This window comes from Fusarium venenatum (assembly GCF_020744135.1).
Source record: "Fusarium venenatum strain MPI-CAGE-CH-0201 chromosome Unknown EDB82scaffold_2, whole genome shotgun sequence".
NCBI lineage: Eukaryota > Fungi > Ascomycota > Sordariomycetes > Hypocreales > Nectriaceae > Fusarium > Fusarium venenatum.
In genome coordinates, this window is record NW_027072130.1 from 2,992,451 (window position 1) to 3,017,203 (window position 24,753).

The 24,753-nt window shown below is 48.9% G+C and overlaps 6 protein-coding genes across 6 annotated transcripts; 3 read left to right on the plus strand and 3 right to left on the minus strand.

The window, feature by feature from the left end:
- The first annotated feature begins 837 nt into the window (after positions 1 to 837).
- EDB82DRAFT_496879 (elongation factor 1-alpha) lies at positions 838 to 3,138 on the plus strand. The gene is made up of 5 exons (XM_065608536.1): positions 838 to 966; positions 1,104 to 1,220; positions 1,300 to 1,362; positions 1,609 to 1,747; positions 1,800 to 3,138. Exons 2-5 carry the CDS (start codon positions 1,149 to 1,151, stop codon positions 2,906 to 2,908), a joined length of 1,383 nt encoding a protein of 460 aa, XP_065464628.1. The 5' UTR covers positions 838 to 966; positions 1,104 to 1,148; the 3' UTR covers positions 2,909 to 3,138.
- EDB82DRAFT_496883 (mitochondrial inner-membrane-bound regulator-domain-containing protein) lies at positions 3,139 to 7,082 on the minus strand. Its single transcript, XM_065608537.1, has 3 exons — positions 5,747 to 7,082; positions 5,394 to 5,692; positions 3,139 to 5,343 (listed from the first exon to the last, which is right to left on the minus strand). Exons 1-3 carry the CDS (start codon positions 6,999 to 7,001, stop codon positions 3,583 to 3,585), a joined length of 3,315 nt encoding a protein of 1,104 aa, XP_065464629.1. The 5' UTR covers positions 7,002 to 7,082; the 3' UTR covers positions 3,139 to 3,582.
- An 82-nt stretch (positions 7,083 to 7,164) lies between these two features.
- On the plus strand, positions 7,165 to 8,646 carry EDB82DRAFT_152408 (MAGE family-domain-containing protein). The gene is made up of 4 exons (XM_065607074.1): positions 7,165 to 7,338; positions 7,388 to 7,610; positions 7,660 to 7,791; positions 7,839 to 8,646. The coding sequence occupies exons 1-4, from the start codon at positions 7,312 to 7,314 to the stop codon at positions 8,378 to 8,380; spliced, it is 924 nt and encodes a 307-aa protein (XP_065464630.1). The 5' UTR covers positions 7,165 to 7,311; the 3' UTR covers positions 8,381 to 8,646.
- On the minus strand, positions 8,597 to 9,432 carry EDB82DRAFT_523652 (splicing factor 3B subunit 5/RDS3 complex subunit 10; the record flags this gene model as incomplete). Its single annotated transcript, XM_065609116.1, has 3 exons — positions 8,597 to 8,641; positions 8,696 to 8,902; positions 9,391 to 9,432. The coding sequence occupies 3 exons, from the start codon at positions 9,430 to 9,432 to the stop codon at positions 8,597 to 8,599; spliced, it is 294 nt and encodes a 97-aa protein (XP_065464631.1).
- A 326-nt stretch (positions 9,433 to 9,758) lies between these two features.
- EDB82DRAFT_523653 (uncharacterized protein) lies at positions 9,759 to 13,732 on the plus strand (the record flags this gene model as incomplete). Its single annotated transcript, XM_065609117.1, has 6 exons — positions 9,759 to 10,751; positions 10,799 to 11,145; positions 11,919 to 12,461; positions 12,512 to 12,700; positions 12,752 to 13,026; positions 13,074 to 13,732. The coding sequence occupies 6 exons, from the start codon at positions 9,759 to 9,761 to the stop codon at positions 13,730 to 13,732; spliced, it is 3,006 nt and encodes a 1,001-aa protein (XP_065464632.1).
- A 2,934-nt stretch (positions 13,733 to 16,666) lies between these two features.
- EDB82DRAFT_523654 (uncharacterized protein) lies at positions 16,667 to 18,388 on the minus strand (the record flags this gene model as incomplete). Its single annotated transcript, XM_025733892.2, has 1 exon — positions 16,667 to 18,388. One exon carries the CDS (start codon positions 18,386 to 18,388, stop codon positions 16,667 to 16,669), a length of 1,722 nt encoding a protein of 573 aa, XP_025584753.1.
- Between the last annotated feature and the right edge of the window lie 6,365 nt (positions 18,389 to 24,753).

Consider the following 24,753-nt stretch of genomic DNA (forward strand, 5'->3'; position numbering starts at 1 on the left):
AAAGAGTCCCACGGCGTGGTGTAGCAGGCCTAAAATGGCCCCAGACAATCTAGGACGGACGCGCGCATCCACCACACGTAAGGTAACCCACCGAGCCTCGACCGCTCAAGGTGCAAGCATCCATGATTGAGTTTTCTTCAGGCCGAAAGAGAGAATTTTTTTTTGAACTTTGGGCGGCGATGCCTGCGCACAACAAAGATTCGCAAAAAAATGTATTGCCCCGCATGTACCTGCTAACAGATGCTAGGTACCGCCACACAGAGGTGCCATTTTTTTTTGGATGAAGATGGTCGCCGGTGGTAGACAGATATTGTATGAAATCAAGATAGAGATAGATGATTGCGCTGGTAATGAGACTCCCAGAGACGTTTTCAAGTGTTGTTGAGCATCGTAGTAGGCTATGGACCATCTGTACTACTCTCTATAGTCTCTTTGAGTGTCTGCAGGGATCTATTGAAACAAGCGCATCGCCTTTGTCTGCGCAGCGTCAGTCCAGCTTCAGGTCCTGATATCGACCAAAGAATCACGAGTAGCACCATGACAGATTCTCGAGGCAAGCCGTAGATAAACTCAGTGAAAGCTACAGTAGAAACATGCTCTGAAGATTCCCAATACAGAGCCTTCCTCAGTGAAAACTTTCTGATATCGTGCCCTCTGTTGAGCTCCTCCGGCCCCTCCTCGTAACATTCCTCAATTCTATCAGGCTCTTGCTCAACTCGCCGTCATTATGGTTTGAAGCTCAGTCATTGGCCGACCAGTCCCACCTGCCGTGCGAAAAAAAACCTCGACTCTGTTAGGGCTTCCCAAGCTGGTTGCCCCGCGCCGCCGCACCTGCCTCGCACCCCACTCCACCCCTCCCTCCTGCTGGCCTTTTTAAATCTCCTTCTCCCACCACTTCCCTTTAAATTTTTCTTCCCTTCCCTCCTCGTCTCGCATACCCGGTTCAAGCATCCGATCTGCGAATCTGTACGTACGACCCTTCAAGCCTTTGAAGAAAGATAATCAACAAGATCATTTGCTTCATTGCACCTATCCTGTTCGATAATCATCATCATCGCTTGCTGTTATCGCACCATCAGCTTCAGTAGCTAACCACTTCACAGCACGTTCATCAAAAACCTTCACACAAATCATCCACAACCGTCAAAATGGGTAAGGAGGAGAAGACTCACCTTAACGTCGTCGTCATCGGCCACGTCGACTCTGGCAAGTCGACCACTGTAAGTACAACCGAATATCAACCCCGCCTACACTTGGCGGGGTAGTCTCAAGATATGCTTGTGCTGACATGCTTGATAGACCGGTCACTTGATCTACCAGTGCGGTGGTATCGACAAGCGAACCATCGAGAAGTTCGAGAAGGTTGGTCTCATTTTCCTCGATCGCGCGCCCTACTTCCCATCGATCCATCATTCGAATCGCTCTGATACGACGACTCGACACACGCCTGCTACCCCGCTCGAGTTCAAGAATTTTACGATTTTGTCGTAATTTTTTTTTCGGTGGGGCTCATACCCCGCCACTCGAGCGACAGGCTTGCCCTCTTCCTCAAAGCCACATGGGCGCGCATCATCACGTGTTGATCAGTCACTAACCACCCGTCAATAGGAAGCCGCCGAGCTCGGTAAGGGTTCTTTCAAGTACGCTTGGGTTCTTGACAAGCTCAAGGCCGAGCGTGAGCGTGGTATCACCATCGATATCGCTCTCTGGAAGTTCGAGACTCCTCGCTACTATGTCACCGTCATTGGTATGTTATCTCTGCCACCTTCATCACATTCCCGCACTAACCCATCTATCAGACGCTCCCGGTCACCGTGATTTCATCAAGAACATGATCACTGGTACTTCCCAGGCCGATTGCGCCATTCTCATCATTGCCGCCGGTACTGGTGAGTTCGAGGCTGGTATCTCCAAGGATGGCCAGACCCGTGAGCACGCTCTCCTTGCCTACACCCTTGGTGTCAAGAACCTCATTGTTGCCATCAACAAGATGGACACCACCAAGTGGTCTGAGGCCCGTTACCAGGAGATCATCAAGGAGACCTCCTCTTTCATCAAGAAGGTCGGCTACAACCCCAAGGCTGTCGCTTTCGTCCCTATCTCTGGTTTCAACGGTGACAACATGTTGACTGCCTCCACCAACTGCCCCTGGTACAAGGGTTGGGAGCGTGAGATCAAGTCCGGCAAGCTCTCTGGCAAGACCCTCCTCGAGGCCATTGACTCCATCGAGCCCCCCAAGCGTCCCAACGACAAGCCTCTCCGACTTCCCCTCCAGGATGTCTACAAGATTGGTGGTATTGGAACGGTTCCCGTTGGCCGTATCGAGACTGGTATCATCAAGCCCGGTATGGTCGTTACCTTCGCTCCTTCCAACGTCACCACTGAAGTCAAGTCCGTTGAGATGCACCACGAGCAGCTCACTGAGGGCCAGCCCGGTGACAACGTTGGTTTCAACGTGAAGAACGTTTCCGTCAAGGACATCCGACGTGGTAACGTCGCTGGTGACTCCAAGAACGACCCCCCTGCCGGTGCCGCTTCTTTCATCGCCCAGGTTATCGTCCTCAACCACCCCGGTCAGGTCGGTGCTGGTTACGCTCCCGTCCTCGATTGCCACACTGCCCACATTGCCTGCAAGTTCGCCGAGATCCAGGAGAAGATCGACCGCCGAACCGGTAAGGCTACTGAGGCCGCCCCCAAGTTCATCAAGTCTGGTGACTCCGCCATCGTCAAGATGGTTCCCTCCAAGCCCATGTGTGTTGAGGCTTTCACTGACTACCCTCCTCTGGGTCGTTTCGCCGTCCGTGACATGCGACAGACCGTCGCCGTCGGTGTCATCAAGGCCGTCGAGAAGTCCACTGGCACTGCTGGCAAGGTCACCAAGTCCGCTGCCAAGGCTGGTAAGAAATAAGCGACTTATTTCTGAAATGACAACCTTCAGTGGGATCTTACGACTTTGGTCTCACGCCCAAGGGCTGATGTACTCGCTTCTACGACGATATGATCATGTTGGCATGAGCATTCAGCTTATGTCTGGGGGTACAAGATGAGGCGAAAAGAAAAGCCCGGGATCTTGTGCAAATCAAAAATAGGAATAGAGAGTCTAGAAGTGATTCGTGCAATCTTTTTTGTTCCTCATGCTACCTGTGATACGCCGTGAATTGTAAGCAAATGAAGCTGTCGTGACGTTGTCGTCTATCACTTTGTTTCACCAGCCTTGTTAATGATGATGTATTCAGATGACTCTCTGTATGTGAACCTGCGCCATCTCCACCTTGGCCCTCATCGGTACTGTGCATGTAGTTTCTGATGTTTCTCCACGTGTGGTCTGTAGTAACCATGCTTGACATTCTTAGTCTATAATTCTAATAATGTTGTTACATATAATATAATACACATAATTTTTTTATGTTATACAAAAAGACCGTATCCCCACTCCAAAGAGATCTCTATAGTCGCAACAGTATTTCCAATCATGTATCCCCATAACGTTGGCATGAATTGTCGTGATAATTGGCCCTCTCCTTCGATGGGCTGTTTCTTCTCGTAGACCCTGTCGACTCATGTGATCTGTTGTACATCCACCTATTTCTTGCCTCCTTTTCTCTTGCTGCCACTTTTACCGCTGTTTTTGGTCTTATTTGACGTCTTCGGCTTCTTCTCCGATGGAAGGGTGTCGAAGAAACCAGGGGTAGCCTTTGGATCCGTGACTTTGTTGTCGCTAGTCACGCGGGAGGTGAACTGTGCGAGGAACGGGTCTACCTGCACTGCCTTGGTCTTCTTGGGCTGTTCCAGGTCCGGAACGGTATACTTGCGGGCCGTGACCTTGGCCTTGCGGGCTGCGCTCGGTTTCTTCTTACTGGTTGTAGAGGGTTCGACATTGGTCTCTTCAACCCCGAAGAAGTTGTTCATTATCTCGGTGCGAACTCTGTCACGCTCGGTCGCGGCGGCGCTCTTCTTGCTGTTTGTGGGTTCGGCCTTCTGAGCGCGTGAGGCATTGGCGGTATTCGTGGTAGAGTCGCTGTTCTCAGGCACACTGGCTTTGGTGGCACCTTCATCAGCAAGAACTTGCTTCTTGGCAGCTCGTTTGACGCTTTTGGGGCGACCCTTTGCATCAAATATATCCCTAACAATGATGTCGTCGGTGAGCTCCTGCTCAGGCAAATCGTAACTGTAATCTTCCAACTGGCGGCTCTTGATGGACTTGTCGCCGTCATGCCAAGAGAAGCATTTCCCAGTAGCCATGTCCTCCACCAGCTGCAAAAAGTTCTGTCGTACCTGGGGACTAAACTTGACAGGACCCACGCCCGGTAAACCGGCCTTCAATGTAATCTCCTGACGTTGGCCGCCTTGCTGTCCCGCCTCGATGCTAGAGTAGCGCAATGTGTGGTTTCGCCATGGCATTTCCACAGTCTTATGAATCTCAGTACCTCGGAAATCGTAAAGGACCTCCTTCTTCTTTCCCAGGGTTGAACCTGTGCGAGCACCGTCTAACCAATTCCCTGGGATGTTGAGTGTGGCTTGAGCGGGCGTTCGAATCTTGCCTTCAGCCAAGTTGAATTGCAACGCCTTGAGGAACTTTTGTATATCGTGATTGTTGAGACTTAAAGGTCTCACGCGTTCGTGTTGGAGGCGGACATCAACAGCCTCGGTTGGTAATAACAAATCGTTCACATGCCAGGAAGCAAAATACTCGACAGTCAGGTCATCAGGAAGGCAGAAATTTGCAAAGTCAGCGTCTGGATTGACGGGTATTCTGATGCGGACTGCAGGCTCTTTGACCCCCTTCTGTGCATCGCTGGTTCGACCTCTCTTGCGTTCCTCACGAGGCACAAGGTTCATGATAATGGTCGTAGACTCTTTCAGTATCCCGTTGTCATCAGGCTTTAAGGCGGAGAAGGCGGCAGGATGAGGGATGAATGGTAATAGAATGTGACGTTGGCGGGAGAGCAGCTTCATCGAATCCTGAGGCTCTGAGTGAAGGACATGACCAAACGTTGCTGTGGTAATATCTTTGGTGCCGGGAATTTTCCACTCTGGCAAATCTGCGGAAGACGCCAGATCGAGGGGCGAGGACTCTTTGGTAGAACAGGAAGACTTGGTGACAGGGTCAGCAACCCTAAACCACCGACCAAGCTTATCTCTCCACGACATGGCTCGAGTCTGTCTTCGAACCGAGACAAACTGACCACCGACTTCATCTTCCCCTTTCAAGGGGATGCGCTGAAGAACATTGTGGGTGCCAGGGATCGTAAGGCCAACCATCAAGCGGAATACCATATCAGCGACATCTTCAGTCCCGGCTGGGGTTTCATCAGTGTCAGGTAACCAAGAGACCCGGTATTTCTAACAATCGCTTAGTAGGCGAAACCTCTTTTGAAGACCAAATAGCGTACCTGTTTTTCGCCCTCTCTGACACGCTTAATGGAAGTCTTGGTGAGGCGGCCAAGCTCCTTGAGCTCTGCCGGTTTCAGATTGCTTGCACCGGTCGGGAGATAAGGGGCTACGTCGATGGTTCGAGAGCGCATTCCTTGTAGGTACTGATCCATATAGGCAAGGACACCGTAAGTTGTCGACTTCCTCGCCGTGATATTGAGTCGAGACGCTTGAATGGTCAAAGTCAACTTCTCATCTTCTCCTACCAGAAAGTCTCGTCTCAACATCCATAGCAAGCGTGATATGTTATTCGGGCCATCTGAATTATCTGTTAGTGACTGTACACTTTTGTTCAAATTTTGGGATAACAAACATAAGAGAAAAGGGAAGATATCTGGATCCATCCAAACGTAGGCTTTTCCGAGGTCGTTCTCGTATTCCATTACATCAACTCTCCACTTGTCGAAAACGATTTTCTGGGCGATTGCTGTCTTGTCTGTACCACGGACTTGAACCGAGTTGACCGACTTCCAGGGAACACTCGCTTCGATCCAAGTATAGTTCACAATCTCGCCTTCTTCCTGCTCCGGCACGCAGTCGCGATGGTAGTCTCTTAATTGGTTAATAGTGAAGCCGTCGCAAAGAGACTCGACCAGAGTCCCTATCTCTGTCAACCGGAGAATACGAGTATCGGGGCGGAACTCTTCAATGTTGGCGTTGATCTCCTCTTCCTCAGGCTCGATGATCTCGCTAGGATTCAGACTTTCCCAGTCGATATTTGCTGGTGCAACTTCTTCCTCTTCTATCACGATGGGAGATCTTTCGATGCGTGTCTTATTCGGATTGTTGATAATGATGGCATCGGCTGGAAGTCCCAAGGAAGGAACACCAAGTGGCTCTTCGTGCATGAGATCATCGCGTAACCTTCGCTTTGGCCATTGCCTGGAACCCTGAGGGTTCCCAGACAGCCCATCGTCGAGGTCAGGTAGCTCGGATATGCCAAACTGGGATTCTATTATTGGCGGTGCCATTCCACCCGGAAACTCGTCCACATCAAAACCATGTTCTGGTATTGTATAAAGTTGGGGTAGATCAAGTGGTCCGGAGACCTTATCACTCGAATTGCTCGGCGACGGTGTCTCTGGCTTTGCTTCGTTTAATAGATCGTCCAGTTCATGATCAGAAGAATCTGATAGTTGCTTGGAGGACAGCTCAGAGTGGCCATAGTCTGTATTCCCTTTCGAGGGTGATGCTCCGTCCAAAATATCATCAAGCTCGGTCTGTGCGAATCCAATTGGCTTCTCTTGAGAGGTTGGAGTTGATTCAAGGTCGATCTCGGTGGCGGGGTCGCTATTGTTCAATCCAGTCGCAACTGTGAACGGTATCGTTGTTGTTGAGTCGTTTTCTCCTAGCCGTTCTTCCGAGTTGGTCTCTGATGTGTCTGTATTCGAAACCAAAGGTTCAACCTTGCTGTCCCCCAATTTTCCTACGTCGGATGTATACAATCGTCGTCCGAGACCTTCACGGACTGGATTTGTTCGGAAGCCTAATCCGGCGCTGCGCTGCGTTATGAGACCGAACCTGCATGCCAGGCAAATGCGCGGTACTCGAACCGCTCTAGAAATCATCGAGAAAGAAAATATTAAGAATAACCCCCATCAAGGGAGCGGATTGCGACAATGCGATCGGTCCTGTTGAAGACTGAGGATTGGAGGCCCAAGGAAATTTTATCCGATAAGCGACTAAGTGATAAGCGGCGAGTGGTTCTCCGATAAGCCTGGACGCGTTCATGTAGGAACAACCGCGTATAGCCTTTTAACAAACCAATTGAATTCACCCCTCAGTGTCTTTTAATCACACTTTCATTGCAACTTCATTTGCATCATTTGATTGTGTCCGAGTAATTCTACGCATTTGATTTAGGTCTCCCTTTCCGCCATGCCTATACCACGACGCCGTCGACCTGTAAGTCCCTAGTGATTTATTCAGGAACGACCAAGCTAACCCAGCCCAGGTTGAGGCTGATGAATCAGAGGAAGATGTCCGCCCCAGACAAAGAAATAGAGTTGACCACGAGGGTGAAGACAACGACCAAGAACCTAGCGATGCTGAGATGGATGGTGACAGGTCTCAGATGCAGAGCGCCGATGAACAACTAGCGAAGAAGCTGGTTCGCTATGTTATATCCTGCGAATTCTCAAGAACTATCATCAGAAGAGATGGTATTAAGGAAAGAGGTAAAAGAAACCAATCTCGGACGCTGGGCCTAGGCTAACAAAGGGCTAGTTCTTGGAAACCAAGGTCGCTCTTTCAGACGTATTTTGGACTTGGCGCAAAAGCAGCTGCGAGAGTTTTGGGGCATGGAGATGCGAGAGCTGCCAGTCAGAGAAAAGGTCACACTCCAGGAGAAGCGTCAAGGCATGTCGAATCTCTTTCATACCTAGATTCCTACTAACGAAGCATAGCCATGAAGAGCAACTCACAGCCGAAGCTCGGTTCCGGCTCCTACATCCTCACCTCTACATTACCGGAAGCCTATCGTAGCGCTGCGATTCTCGGACCTTCGAAAACACCTAGCCCGGACGATGAGGCTACATACGCAGGTTTCTACACACTGATTATCACGCTCATCTCGCTCAGTGGTGGAGAGCTCAGTGAACAAAAGTTGAGACGTCACCTCCAGCGCATGAATGCCGATCAAAACGTCTCGATGGACAAGACAGAGGCTATCCTCAAGAAAATGGAAAGACAAGGATACGTCATCAAAAGAGTCGAGCGGCCGCCTCTAGGTCAGGATGGCGAGCATATCATAACATGGCATGTTGGGCCGCGCGGGAAGGAAGAAGTCGGGCTGGGCGGTGTGATGGGTATGACACGAGAAATCTATGGCGAGAGCTGGAACGAAGAAATGGAAGAGAAGTTGCGCGCAAGTCTGAATATTAGACAGCCTCAGCAAAACGATGACGACGAGGAGGCCGATGCGGAAGCTAGTCGAATGCAAGAATGAGACCGAGGGAACAAGGAGTAAGGTCGGCTTTATGATACCCAATACAGCTCAGCGAATTATGTTTGCATATAAAGTATGAAGGCGAGCTCTCGTATTGTATGTCTAAAATCCTCCCTTCCACGGGGTATCAATCCATGACGCCGTTCTGAATGTCCAAGCCAAACTAGTTTCGAATATTTGTATGCTTTTCACATTGTCTCTTATATCGTACACGTTCTAATCTTCGCGCGGAGGAGGAGGACCGCAGGGTTGAACCATTTTCTACGCAAGATTGTTAGTTGTTGTTTGTCCATCAAGTTGCATAGTCAAACATACCCTAATCATCTGAGCGCGGACCTTGGCGATAGGCTCGTTCTCAGCCAGAGCAATGTAGGAAAGCAGAGGTCGGTGACCAGCGATAGAAGAGTATGTGTCGCGCTGGATGTTGGTACGGAATTCCCAGCTGGTGGTGTCGGGGTGACCAGTACCGATGTACTTTGCCTGAAGGCGCTCGAGCTCTTGTTGAGTTCTAAGTTTGTCGGCCTGATTTTGTTAGAATCTAAGGATATTACAATGGGATTGAATGAAGCGTACCATTGTTTACTGATTTGTTTCTGTTTATTTGCTGGGGATGATGATTGTTTGGGATTGGTTGCGCCGAGATCGCGAAATGATGAAAGTTGATGCGACTGATGGACTACTGATAAGATTAGCTGCTTAAAGTGGGACCTCGTTATATGCATAAGAAGTCAGGTAGAACAGAGACATTTCACACAGTTGATATGTTTGAAGTAAAGACAAAAATAACTTTCATGATATTGTTATCATTTTTGTTATGAAGAAAATGTAAATGAATGCGTTGGTGGTATTTGTTTGTGCTATGATTTTGTTGTAGTATGGATGGGTACATGCAGTGTAAGTAATGAGGTACACAGTCTTCCATATCAAAGAGGTCTTTATGTAGTTTCACCTCTTTTACAAACCGCTCAACACACGGCATTGTTCTCTAGGAAAGATTAACCCCATCAAACCTGCCACTGATACATTTGCATAGTAACCTTGGGTAGGAGCATTCTGATCGCATAAACCTCGGTGAAACTGAACCGGTCGAGGTCTTGAGACTCGAGGTCCATCACCCCCTGCTTCTCATCTCATCAATAACAATAGACAAACAACAAAAACGAACAAGTGAGCTAGATCTTATACGTCTGCACTCATATTTGCACTTTGACCGATATCTGCATACTTGCGGTTTTCACCACTCAAGCCACCCCCAACACTTTCCATCTCTTACCAACCTCCCGACTTAAACACTATCGTGCCACGATATTGTCAGACCAAGGTTATTCATCTATACTAACAAAATCGAATTAAAAATTGAAGCCCACGCTACTGCGACATGGGCACAAACGGGAGGGTTGCTCTACCTGAACACTGGACAGAGCTCAGCGCCGCCAGGATCCACAGACAGCAATGCGCCGACGAGGTGGACACCATAAAGAAAACATGTCTGGAAGAGTGCGGAAAACGAAGCGTGGTAGACTGTGAAAAATGCTTCCCCAAAGTTCTCGACAGAATGCGCGCCCGTTATTGCGACGCTGAGGGCAGGGAGTGGTTCTCACAGCGAAGAGCATTCCTGAACGAGCTGGATGTTTTGTTCACCGACGTCAAGGACCACAAGAAAATGGACTTGGAGACCATTGAGGATAGCATCGCATCAGAAAAGGAGGCGTGGTATCGCTGGGTGCTGCGCATGTACCCACGGTTCCTCTCGACAGGAGACAGTGGAGCGGACCCCGACGAGCTGAGAGCAATGTTGGACGACCCTGTTAAGAGACGGGAAGAACTCATTGAGAGAATCTGGGAGGGCGTCGGAAAACCAGTCAACTGGGAAGCCGATGTGGATTCGCTGACAGAGAAGATTGCAACTGTCAGGAACGATGCCGCAGCTTTAAAACAGCTTTACATCACTTTCTTCTTCAAGGATTCAAAAACAGGAGAAGTCGTAGAGAACGCACAGCCATACCTGGAAGCATATGAGGCAAGCGACACCATGTCGCTTGAGCAAGTCATCGACCGCATCGCCCAAGACCTCAAAGCGAGCCTCACGACGGAACCGCAACGGGATACCCACAGGAGCCGCCTTGATGAGCTGCGCAGAGCAAAGATGGCCTTTGAGCAGAACAGGCTGCAGAATAAGAGTCGAGCCCAAGCAAGCCAGACGCCAGCTATCTCTGATTACTTGTACGACCTACCACCATGTACTGTTTGCGCAAAGCCGATGGACCCGAAGAATGTCCTTTCATGTCCACTTTGCCAAGCACTGGTCCAACTCGGTGGCCAACAAAAGATGACGGTTTACTGCTCGGATAAATGCCTAGACAAGGGCTTTGTAAGTGTTGACATATGTTTGTTCAGATGAGATGCTGACTTTATCAGAACGACCATGTTGATAAGGAGCACGACTGCGAGGCGGGAGATAGATGTGTGCAATACGACTACGAGGACACAGAGATGGGAGAGGATACAACATCCAAGGCGGTGGTTTGCAAGGATTGCATCGACCAGTGCGACATAAGAGAACAAGGGTCGGTAGAGGGTGATGGGAAAGTTGCCGTATACTGCTCAATAGAATGTGCAAAGCCGAACATTGGGAGACACAGAGAAGGCAAACACATGACATCGATTGCTGGTTATGAGGTCAGCAACCTTGCGTTACCACTTTGGGAGACAGCTGAAAAGATATTGAAGGAGGGGAACCCGGGTTTGAAGTTCTCACTGGTCGAGTGAGATTGGTTGTACTACTATGTAGTAGCTGAGTCGACCTGAGGAGTCCAGTTTTGTACGAAGTTTGGTTTGGACTCATCAGTTGGACTTCACCTTAGTATTAATTGCATCACCAGTACCCATATTGTACGGAAATAATTTGGCTCTGCAATGCTCTATGATGTGACTAGGCATATAAGTCTCATGCATGTATGCATGTATGTAATTATGTTACGCATTGTTTTGGGCGTTGTTCACAGAAGAATACAGACTCATGGTTGGTTGGTGGGCCGTAAGATCCGAGGGTCGTCGGCGATTAAGGATTCGGCTTCTCATTACACCGGAGACTTGGCGATTGAATCTCACTCTCAACTTTCCCATCTCCTTCTAACAATCAATCAACCAATCCCTTGGCCAATACTTGTCGCATCCATCTATAGACCAATTAATTTCCACTGTCTTACACTCACAAATACAAATGGCAAGCGAACCGTCACCAATCGAATCATGTCCTGCGCGCAAGAGAATCTCTACAGCCTGCGAGGCATGTCGCGCAGCAAAGATCAAATGCCAGCCGAGTGAACAACCCGGGGTTTGTCGCAAGTAAGAATTCCCCTCTAAAACCGCACCTAGCTAATCTATTCTAACAAAGGTGTGGTGATTAAGGTGTTTGGAGTCAAAGAAGGAATGCATATCACGAATGGGACCCCGAACACGAAGGCGAAGAACAAAACAGTAAGACTTCACCACTAAGTCATGCTGAAAAGAATAGTTGACCGATATTATCTCGCAGTGCTATAGAGACTCATCAACCACCTGCGCCACCTCCCCCAGCACCCTCAAAGACTTTCACTATTGACTTTGAAGTTTCTACTCAAACAGAGGTGGACGACAACTTTGACAATCTGCGTGACACCCATGCGCAGTTCATGGACTCGATGTTCCCTTTGGATGGAGATACAGATCTCGGCACTCTTGAAGACTCACCTCTCACATGCTTCCCTACGCCTTCTTCATCTCATACGCATTCGATCCAGTCTCTACATGCAAAACCTCAGTTCAACCTCGATTCTGCCGAGTCATTGTTGGCATCCTTTAGAAGGATGCTGATTCACTACCCTTGCATTGTTCTAATGCCCGAAGAGACAGTGGCCAGTCTTGCTACGACGAAACCTTTCGTTCTCTTGGCTATTCTGGCTGCTGCTTCCGGTTCGCGGACTTTACAAGGACACACCCTTTACGATGAAGAGTTCCGTAAAGTTCTGGGCCTCAAGTTCGTCGCCGGCGGCGAAAGGAGTATGGACTTACTACAAGGCATTATGATCTACTGCGCTTGGTGCGTCCGCTCCCGTACCCATCGCCTCACACTGTTAACATTTATTATAGGTATCCATTCCATCTCAGGCCAAAGAACAGACAAGCCTTCCAATATTATCGCATGGCTGGTGATCTCGTAACTGATCTCGAGCTTGACCAAGAACCAGCCCATATTGGCGGCGCAATCCCAGGAGAAATGAGCAGTGCGCAGCTCGACCGGCTACGGGTGTATCTGGCATACTACTACGCCGTGTCAAAGTACGTCCTCCAAGAAACGCACCAGGACCAGATCACTCACAAATCCGACAGTTTCATGTTTATGTTCAAGAAGAAAGACAGCCTGATCCCTCCTTGGACGACCTGGACAGAAACCTGCTGCGACCTTTTACAACGACATGCCGAGGTCGATGGGGATGTCTCGTTGAGTTATCTCACCAAGCTAGCGAGCATGACGAACACAGCGAATAATTCTGTACGCGACAACGATCCTCAGGTAAATCAGCAGGTTCAACTCATGCTTCTTGGGCTGGAGACGCAGCATAGAGATATGAAGGAATCTATGGTGCCGCATCTTTCGCGCTCTGGTATGCTATATCCAGTTTGTTTTTTGTATCCTTCTAACAACATCCAGCACCCATTAAACTCGCCTCTCTTTTCTTTGAAATCTTCCTCCAAGGTGGTTCTATATTCTATCTCACCCGTATCAACACAAAAAAGCCTAGCTTCATCAACCCGTCACCGACCCGCCTCGTTCGCTGCGTGAATAACATCCGCACTCTCTTGGACCACCTCATGAACCTCGAGAACTTTACATGTTTCACCAGCGTTGACTGGACAAAGTTCATTCTATGCATCATACTCGCAGTCTGTCTTTCATTCCCCATTGTTGACGTTCCGGACTGGGACCATGCATGGGCACGCTCACAGCTACGTTTTAGCGAGTTCCTCGAGGTCATGACCGAGGGCCCCGAGGATCTCACACCGGCGAGCAAACGTGTAGATGTGCTTTCCGCAAGCCGGGTTATACTCCGTGTACTCAAGACAAAATACAACCGACGTGTCGCCATACTGACAGCACCAGTTTTGAACGAACCTCTGGGGCATCAAGGGTGTCCCATGTTTGATAAAGATATGCAACCTTACCTAACCGCGTGGGACGCGGGATTCGACGTTCAATCTGTGCTCCCGGTGCAGAACCTCAACGCCGAGGGACAGCAGCCCATGTATCATGATCTCTGGGCGACCATGACTATGAGCTGGGCGAATGACGATAACACAATGGGGTCTTGAGGTCTCAGAACGGCATCTTATCTCTTGTATAACTGCGCACCAATAAGTATGCCCCTTCAAGTGCAGCTAAAGCAGATGGCGTTGTCTTGGGTTTAGAAGTGAAAGCCTAGTGCATTGTCTCTTATAAACAAACATGTGACAAAAGCCTCATTGACGCAACCTGATTATATTACTACTCTGTCCTTTCAACGTTATTGACAACTTTCACTGTCTGATTGATCCCTGAGTTGATCAAATGCAGTGTATTCCTAAATAGCATAGCTACTTATGGAGTCTGGTCCCAAATCTGACATACCTGCATTGCCCCTCCTCGGACTTTGGTGTCTACATGGGGAACAACAAGTTATCTGATCCATGATCTATCTCAATTAACATGCCAGTTGCAGCAATGGATCTCACCCTTGTCATCTATCAACTCACCGGGCCCTTTCCCCGTACCCAAGAGTTACCCAATAACCTCTTTCCACACGATCCATTCCCCTTCTGCACACGACTCTTTTCAGGCATTTCCTAATTTCCCACCCCCTGTCGTCACATCCAACGCCCCTCCTTTGCTACATAGATATCGGCTATTCCCACATGACAACCCTTCATGTCACACAGCATATTCAATCCCCTGGCTCGTGGTTTCAAGATTTCGCGTCCGTCCCGTCCACCCGTCCAAGGGCTCGGCCCGCCGACGTGGGTAAGCTACCTACCTTGCTCTGCCTCGACCTACTTACCTTATCCTACCTTCGCAGGGTGTAGTAGTGAGTGTAACAGTAACCCCCCATCAACCCCAAGCTCTGAACAAAGGCAGATGCATATCGGTAAACACTTTCTCTGGACAATCTCCCGTCACCGGTTACCGAGCGTGTAAAGAAACGCAGAAGGGTGCGTGACACAAGCACGAGCTCAGGCATAACCTACGTACATGACTACTGCCAACTAACTACATGCACAATATAGTATTGAACAGCTAGACAGGCACAGCAGAGGCGCCTCGGCTCAAGACTGAAGCGCCGACTATACTTTAACTTGCATAATCAAGAAGTCTAGCCACATGCATACAACCCTACCCTGTCAGCATTCTGCTATCGCCCTTACGTGGATGCCTCGTAGCCATTGGTTAAATAGCCGGGCTCATCGAGATGGATAAGCCTCACCAGTGATGTTGGCCGATACTCAAACAATCAAGAGTCTAGGACTCTGCGCATGATATAGACGAGGTGCATGCACCCATGTTTCTTCTCGCTGGCAAGGATATCATCGGCTTCAAACCTGAATGCCAGTATTCCCCAGGTGGTAGCTACAACGTCAAGCTGACAGAACGCGCTAAATCGACGAGAAACTGCAATATAAACACCAACAGCCTATAGACTCCATGGTCATGTAAGTAGTGCCTCTGCAGGATATTATCTGAGCTCTTTATTGGACAGTATGATGCGGCTCAAGACCCAACACAGTCTATGACTGCTTTCAATCGATTACTTGAACGCACAGCACAGGAAGCCATGTATGTATGTATGGGCGGTCAAAGTATGACTACCTACTAAGGAACAACAACGTAATGCGTCATGTTGCAATTCAGCACAAGTCAAGATCAACAAACATGCAAGCATATATTTCTTTGAGTCAATAATCCACGCCTGTAACGATAAGTATTAGGATGCTATAGGGTGCATTTGTTAGATTTTTGCGCTATGTAACTACTTGCAGCTACACTGTAGCAAAACGCGCTACCGGATTTTGTAAGTTGATACGGTATTCCAAAATGAACCCCTTAAAACCAGTGCAGCAATACCAGAAAGAATGAAAAGAAAAGAGGAAAACAAACAAACAAACAAGAGACGCCCTGTTCCCTGCACCGTACCGAGTGCTGCCTTAGTGGATATATCGCTATCAGAACCTTTCCCATTCAATAATATCCCATCCAATGCAATGCAATCCCTTTCCGTTCAAATGTGAGTGATACCATGACAAGACCCCGGCCAGTGTTAGGCCAGAGCAAAGACTTTTGCCTCGCGCGAATACTCTTGGCCAGGCATGTTTAGCATCTTGAAAAAGGATATAAACGATCAGACGCCAGCTTCCGTTCTGAATGACCGAAAAACGTAACTCCGCCATCGTGCATGGGCGATTTGCTGGATCGCCAGCTAATGGTATCTTCGTATGCATGCGTATGATGAACCCTTTTCTTCGTGAAGTCGTCTAATCCACTTGAATAGGAAAAATCCTATGCTCCAATCCTCCCGAATGCAAAATGTGACGCGGGGCGACCGCTCCAGTATCTTCCGTGCTCCAACATTCCCTGCCTTTCCGGAATAGCCCAAATAAACTCCCAGCTCTGAGAAGAACTCAATGAATTCGAACGAAGCCTCGCGTTCCCTGAAAATTACGCCTCCCTGTGGCAAAGGGCGTTTTATCCTGTCGCAAAACACGACAACTTGTTCGGGTATATTTTTCTCTTCTTCTTTTTCTCTTTGTTATCTCGCGAGACCATAAATCGTGAACCAACCAAGAACATTGATAACAACAAACTTGAAAATATTGGGCCAAGTCCAGGTCGGGAGCAGTCTGTCGGTTTGCGGCGCCTGTGGCCGAGACCGAGACATCGAGATAAGGGTGAATGACTACCGACCTGGCTGACGGAGCAGAAATGACAAAGAAACACCCAGTTGCTTCAGCTGCGTAGGCGCTCTGTTGAAAGGATGGCAAAGCCACCATGAAGTCTGGTGAACCTCGGCCAAAAGGGGATAAAAAGACAAGAAACAAAACCAAGACAACTCCATTTATGTAAGCGATGCGAATGCAGATATGTTCAGGAAAAGGGGAATCGTTGTAAAATAAATAAACAGATGTTGCAAGTGATGTAAAAAAGTGTGAAGACAAAAGAAGGGGGAAACGAAAACAGACGAACGTTGCTAAAAGTGCCGTCGTTGTTTTTCCAGGGTCTTATTTTCCAAGCATGTAGTTGCTGTAGCGAGGATTGTAGCTTCCAGGAAACACAGGTCTTTTCTTCCTGGAGTCATCGTGATCATTATACATGGGCGGATTCCAGCCATAATTTGCGATGTTGTTCAAAGCCCCGTTACCGTGACCTGGGGCCATGTAGTGATGAGAACGGCCAGTTCCGAGCCCTGGAGGTGCAGCAAGTCCAGGAGGTGGTCTGTTTGCCGACACGAAACCATTCGTGGAGCCTGGCATGGGTAGATGTCCACTCATTGTGTTGGAATTATTGTGTGAAGGGGCCTGGCCAGACCGAACACCGAGCGGGTTTTTGGAGAAGCTGAGACGAATTCCGCCTTTAGTGCTGTTGTGTAACATTGTCCCGTAGTATTCGTGGAGCGCCTTGGTAGCACACGTGACGTCGTCGAACTCAACAAAACACATGGGCCCGTTTTGTTTGGTTCGGAAACAGAGGCGTTTGTAACCACGTGCTAACGCAAAGATGCGCTTTAGCTCCTCCTCGGACGCGTCGCCGGGAAGGTTGCCAACATAGAGGGTATTGCAGGGGGGATTTTGATCGGCTGGATTCACTGGCGGAAAGGCTTGTCGGGCGTGGGCTGGTTGATAACGGTTGAAGGCACCCTTGTCTAAGGGAGACATTTGCCCTGGCTGGGCCGACATGGCGCTGTTGAAATGAGGCAAAGATGAGGGAGCTGATGGTGGCATGTTGCTCGTGTTTAGTGAGAGAGAAGCCATACCAGTGATGGGGATTTGAGGTGCAGTAGCCCTGCGCTGAGGAGCCGTGTTATTGATGTCGGCATACGCCAGAGGGTCGTTCAAGAGATTGCTCGTTTCGTCGTCAACAGAGTCATTAGCGATGAGGTCCTTTCCACTCATTCTACCATGGTCATTCAGATGGTTACCGATGGGGGATTGCGGGGAGAACATGCTTTTGAAATCAACATTTGAGTTCGGTTTGGGAAGTTCGTGTCCAGTGTAGGCATGGTTTGTTTGAGGGGAGAGGCTCTCGAGTGAGTGGAAACCACCGTTGAATCTTGAAGCCTGACCTGGTCCAATTGCAGATGATGCTGACGCAGCCGAAGCCGGTGAACTCGAGTTGTTCGCCGGTAAAGGATCAGTGGAATATCGCTGCGCGAATGGAGAGGTATCGGACTTGATCTCGACAATCATCTGGGCGCTGTTGGAAATGTTGGGACGGCCATCCAGCATAGTTCTGGCCTGCTGTGCTGCCTCCATTGATCGGAATCGCATGTGAGCGGAGCGAAACCCGCTGTCTTCTGATTGTTCCACAGGGAGTACTTCCACATCAGCGAGTTCTGGCGAGAAAACGGCCATGAGCCTCAGGCTTTCCTCTGTAGTGTTGAGCGGCAGGCACCGAATCTTGACACATACGGTGGGAGATACAGAGCCTGAGAACGCGGCCATTCCATATCGAGGGATCTCGTGCATGGTCGAAGTGTATGTTGATCCCGGGGCTCTGGTCGGCCTAAAGGCGTGGCCTGTGGGAAGATAACTAGTCATAGTCATGGCTGGCAGTGTCGCGGTAGACGCCGCCGAACTTGTGGCAAATGGTGAGTTTGTGTCCGCGACTCTGGTACTTGCTGAACCAGTAAACGGCGGAGAGGGACTTGCGCGGTCGAGATGTTCGACAGTTGGAGATACGATCCTTGCTGGGTCGGGTGTTGGTGCGGTCCGATAAGCCTTCATCGCCTACTGCCTGGCTGCATGTGTCGGAGTAGATCTCGATTTGCTGGGACAATGCGACGTGAAGTCAAGCGAATGCGGTAATCGCCAAGGTCTGGCAGTGAAGAGAGAGGATGCCGTGGTCTCAGTCGTCGCGATGGAAAGCGCGGTCGCGGTCGTAATCGCAGAATGAACGGCGAGTCGCGCTATTGGGACTTGGGACGCGGAAAGATTAACGAAAATGTTGATTGTCTGGAAGCCGCCAGTATTTGGGCGTAATTGTGTCCGATGATCGCGGGGGACGTGAAGCGAAGATCGAGGTGAACGGTTGCGCAGTAATGTCAGACCACGAGCAGTCGGACGATTAATAGGTTTGGGGCAATTGAATGTGTGTATCACTGTTGTGAGGACAGGAAGAAAACTTCCTATGTATGCGATGCAGTGTTAGCAGGGGAACGGACAAAATGCGCTGTTGAGATGACGTGAAAAAGAGTGCGACAGACAGTTTGTCGCAGTGAGCAGGTGTGGTGCAAGATGCAATGTTGGGTAGATGAGGGAGGGGGGCCGTTGTAGTTAATGTAGGGGGCACCAGAAACTCCCCATCCGTCAGCGGCAGGAAGTCGCTAGGTAGGATAGAAACGGTAGTGGCAGTGGTAGTGCCTGTTGGGAGAAGAGGGTGGGATGGGAGGTATGGGTGTTCTGAAGACCAGAATGGCTGGTATGTGACAAGAGGTGCGCTGAGGGAAAGAACGTGGGAATCGGACCTGGTACCTGAATCAAACGAGGGAGCATTAAACACCTTGCGTAAAGAGGGGAGACGGGAATGAAGGAAGAATGAATAATGAGTGCAAATAGAAACAGGGCCTCGGTGCGTAGCAGTAACAACGAGGCGACGGGACAGGCGGAACACCCCCTAGAGATATAGCGATAGCAGGAATTACTTATTCTAGGCCCCAAAAGAGCGCGCAAGAAAAGGCAACCTTGTGCATGTATAGTAGAGAGAGTACATATACAAGCAAGTGTGTGCGTGTGTGTGGATGCTCGGCTCCTGTTTCTTATGAAGGAGGGTGGCAGAATAATACCGATGATGGGGAATGAAGAAGGGGAACGGGGAAATGGAACGAAATGAAATGAAATAAAATGAAATGAAATGAAATGAACAGAACAGATGGTGTGGAGGAGGGAGGGAGGTGTGATGGAGATAGATAATGGAACTGGTCCTCACTTACCTTGGAGATTCAGATGTTCGAGGTAAGAACTTAGAGGGTGGCAGCGGAGGGGAAAGAGTAACGGCCGCGAGAGTTAGAATTGTCAGTGCGGCACGGGCGTAAGTTTGGTTTTGGTTTTGGTATCAATGTTGCACGTCGTCTGAGTAGCAAATAATTCACTTTCAGCTCATGCTTGCTCCTCTGTTTCGTGCTTGGTGCTTGGTCCGGGCGCTGAGGATCGATTCCGTATCTTGGGTTGCTTCCAAGTTCTTGGATCGATGGAGTAAATCGGGGCCTGTCCCTGTTGTTCCTGGGCTGGGCTGGGCTGGGCACTTTGTAATATGCGTTTCGTCTGTGAGTGTTGGAGAGACACGGGCTTCTTGCTAGTGAATGCGTCTCCGGGGGATCAGTCCGGGGGCCAAGGGGTTCAGGAGAGCTTATACCAATGGGGTATAGCGGGGAGCTGGGATGAGACTACTAGCAAGCCAAGTAGGTAGCCTTCAAAGACCCTCGTTGGGTCTCGAGTACCAATGTTATTGTTGATTAATGCACCAGAGAAAGTGGTTCGGCTCTGGCGGTGATAAGTCGGCCCTTGAGGGGAAGGCTGCACAAGATAAACCGATCAGGCTCTCACTCAAAGTCTGTATGTAGATAACAGAATGAATGCTACTTTGGCCTAGCAAGTAAGCTTGATGCATGTATGATGATGACCAACGTATTTGTTTCAGCCTTTGTTTACGTGCTTGATAGTTGAGTTAGCCTCTATTGTCAGGGTCCATACGATCAATCGATGACATACAGTGAATGATCGTGATATTACGGACACATTAGACAGAGCGTGTGTGTTTTGGAAACTAAAAACTCGGGATGCGGGGAGGTGTTGATGACTTCTTAATATACCGAGGGGACGACAAAGTTTGAGTGAAGGCAACCAGCTCTCGGCGTATATTGATAACACGTCACAATATGGCGCGTCTAAAAAATGGAAAGAAACTGTTAACTCACTTTCCCATGAACCTTTTTCTCGACCTTGTCGGGACAATAGACAGAATTGCATTTCGTACAGGGAAGCAACCTTTGCGATGAGAGCGCACAGAGCGGCTCGGCTTATGACTATGACTATGATTATGGGTATGGGGGAGTGTAAACAGCTTGCTCGGTTTGTACAAGGGGTGGGCGCAATTTTGGCGTCAAGGTCGTTTAAGGCTATCGTACCAATCGGAGCTCGATCGCATGGGAGTGGTGCAAAGTTAAAACAAAAGACAGTCCCGCTTCCTCGTTGGTAATAGTACAATGGGCCTGTCTGGGGAGCAAGATGACTGCTTGAGAATTGAAGACGGGCAGTATTAGACGCTAAAGATGAAAAGACTGACGCTAAGAAGCAACAACCAGCATCAAAGAAGCAAAATGCCGACTAATAAACGGTTGGAGGGTCAGAAGTGCAGCGCCTGAAGGCGAACCAGAGAAGCGATAAACTAGCTACACGGACGCGAGGGGCAGGTGATGTAATACCGGGCTACTATTAGCATGTTTGCCTTGGTAGCTTAGATTTCTCACCTGCAAACAAAGCAAAAAGTGAACATTGAATTGCATCACTCGGTAGAAAGAATTATCATCTATAGGCTTTTCTTTTCTTTTCTTTTCTTTTCTTAGTGGCGTCAGTGTGACATTGCCCAAAGTAAACTGAGCTTACCTAATAGTATAATCTTGATCTTGCATTGGGTAAAATGATTTGAATGTATGTCAATAAGCCTGCAAACTAAGAAACAGGTCAGAAGATCTGAGATTGAAAAAAGATTGCTGAGGTGATGAAACCCAGAATGAATGGCTGGCACTTGTCTTCCCCACTCGACAGGACAGAGCAAAAATAGTGGGACAGCAATTTGGGTTAGGTATCTGACTACTTCCATCCACCATATGTTCATGGTCTGGCAGCAATTCGGTAACTCTATGAGGGACATCGACATTGTAGCTAGGTATAAGCGCCAAAAGCAATATTGTGATAACAATACAACAGAATAATTACAAGTAATTTCTAACCAGAGACGAGGTTTCTTTTCTTCTTTTTCTTTCCCCCCCGATATAATATATACTGGCTTGGTTATGAAAATCTATCCGTGAGTGCATATGCAAGTTCCTCGAGCACGGGAGGCGACGCGACTGCGCCTAAGCCTGAAACCCAAGCCCAAGGGTCCAGGCATGAATTGAGACTTTAATTCAACCCTGCCCCTCGACAAACAGATCATCAGGGTCGAGAAAAATGTTTGGCCTGCTACTCGTTGTTTTCATCCTTTTTGTCGTCATTGCCGCTGTCACACAAGCATCTAAGCTCAAGCCTGCACCTTGTTTACCAATCTACTTGAGTACCAAGTTGCTCTACAATAACCGTACATCTGAGAACGCAATACAGCAGCCACAGTCACACTACCTGCGAGCCTGGCTGGAAATGGCCTAAGTCAATCTGCACCTCAAATGGGTTTGTAACAAACCTTGTGCTACAAACCCAGCCTGATTCTTGTCCGAGAGTCTTGTGGTAAGACCATGTCGACACAACAGGCAGGGAGGAATACTGCTTGCTACCAAACCAAAGCTTGCATCTGATGATGTGAAACCTACGAGCTCTGACCGACCGATATGTCGGTCCGTCAAGCAATCAGCATACGAACAATCTCCCTCCGAGGTGCCCTACCTTCTGGGGCGTCCTATCCCGACAGGAGCCACGTCTTTACCCTCCATATGTCCCGGATGCCCCGACCTCGCGACATCGAGAACATCCTTCTGTTGCATCCAAAGCTTGCTTGTCAAGCTCTCACTCTTTTGATGTGCTAAACCACCCAGGGCTATGACCGCGGGCGGGAGGGGTACACAGCCGGTGAGCCAGTCATGCAGTCTGTTGGCAGGGGTAACCGGGACCACCACCTCCATAGATGCATACACACTTTTCCCCCCTGACGGATCCTATCGACTGAGTGGTTGTCCTGTACCATCGCAACAAGGCCAACACCAACAAGCGCAGAACTCACTAACACAGTGGTGCTAAAGACTCATCGCATTTCTCTGGGCAAAACCATCCGGATCGAGGACACAGCAACCCAAAATCGAGGACTTTTGTGCTTTTGGAATTTGGGGTCTGTTCATGTGGTTGTGTAGAACAATAACAGGTATGACGACTCAGTCATTAATTGGGTAGCTGCACCAACTGAACACACAAGATTGCTTTTTGGTGTGAAGATTGGCAGGCATGTCTTGCTGTTCCCCCATCAGACATGGTCAAGGTAGAGTAAGGTGACAAAACACCACTTGGAAAGAGGTTACCGATATTTCGCCTGCATACGGTTTCAAAAATTAATCCACTGCCTTTCTTTTCAGATTACCGGGGATTAGGGTCGATCAAGCGGCCGCTCACACACGACCAGAAGAAAAGTAGAACTTTGGACAGAGAAACGAAACGACAATATCAACATTGTAGACAGCCCACGAACCCATACATGTGAAATATGCCAATGCAGGTCAGAAACGGACAGTGGACCTTGGCATATCATTGTGCCTTGGATCTAATTCTCTGATTCTTGCGATCTAATGGTACGCAAAGATGACAGGAAATAGAAGCGTTTGATCAGTAAGCAGGGGACCATGGAAGGACGGTACTGTAGCCTTGAGAGCCTCTTGTTCTAAACAACATAGATATACATAACACAACCTGGGAAATATGACTGGAGCCGGTTTCGTTTGTACTTATTTGGTGAGACCTACGTTGTTCCGCAGCCCCTGTCCTCGTCTTCGAATGTTTACTTTTCACCTTTCGGCCGCCGATAGCCTGGCAGGTCCATGTCCATAACACACCATGAGTTGACTGTCTCCTCAATGCAATAGTCACCCGTTCCATGCGATGGGAACTCGCTTTCACTATTTAGGGTTGTGGGTAAAAGAGACGCAGAGCCTCGTCGATTCATCGTCATCCCTGCACTTCTCACCTCGATGCTCCTCTCAACGCTACGGCATGGTCTACCGTCTAAAGCAATCCTGGAGATATCATTAGAATGAGCTGATGGCTGTGTGCTTACGTTCGTCATCGAAACAGATTTGGCAATAACGGCAGACTCCAGCAGCAACAATGTGGTGTATTAAATAGATGATGTAGGTTTCTGTGTCCCTGGGCTGGAAAGGTCTTCCACGCTACCTTTAGTAAGGATATTTTGTTGTTTGCTCACCAAACAGGAATGTATACTGAATTTGCCAAATACAAAGCATAGTACCATGATTGTGAGTTATGTGCAACTCTAGACTAGTATCGAGCAAGATGTTGCTCGGAAGTCAACCTTCTTCCTGGTGTCCCGTGCTGCCGGATAAACGACCCTAGGTTGCATCGTCGTTCATCTGTTAACTCGACTTTAGTCGTTAAGCAGGACCTCCGATTGGGCTTGACCAACCCGCACTGCCTCTAGAAAGGTCTGAACAGTAGGATTTCGCACCCCTACACCAGAAACTTCTTGATTGGCTTAACCGGAGGAGTGTGTGACGAGAGCCTCGCGGTGGCACATAACTACGTATTGTCCACCTCGCAGTGCAGGATGTGATGGGTTTGAAGGCAGAGACGACTAAGCGCCATGTTGCAGAATTAATGACCAGGCGACTTTTTATTCATCAAAGAACTATTTAGTTGAAAAGATATATTGCGAATATGCAACTGGATAGTTATGTGTAGATGCCGAATAGATCAACGCCCGCCCAAGCGCTGATCTCTGCACCAGAGACCGTTGCCTTCTTGCTAGGGCGCCATCACATTTCAGTTAGGCACAATCGCGCACTGTTGGACGATCACTTAGAGCCACTTTACAATCTAACGGGCACCACGTGAGAACTGGGTTGTGGCTAGACACAATGTTCTCAGGTACGACAACAACAGGGTCAGATCCATTGATTCGAAAGGCCCCTAGGTTTACACTCATCTTGTCGCCAACATTAGCAGCTATTTTCTTTTTCTTCTTTTTTTGCTTTATGACAGATGTCGTCTGTTGCTTCGTGAGGGTACAGACATTGCCATGTCTCAAACTTAGTGGGAAGGGGATATTAAACCTGTTTCTCACTGACAAGTTGTCTTGTCCCTTGATCGCCCTGGGAGAGTCAACCAACCCCTGCCATGCTCGACGTCGCAAGGGTCTCCTGGTGCGGCATCTAAGT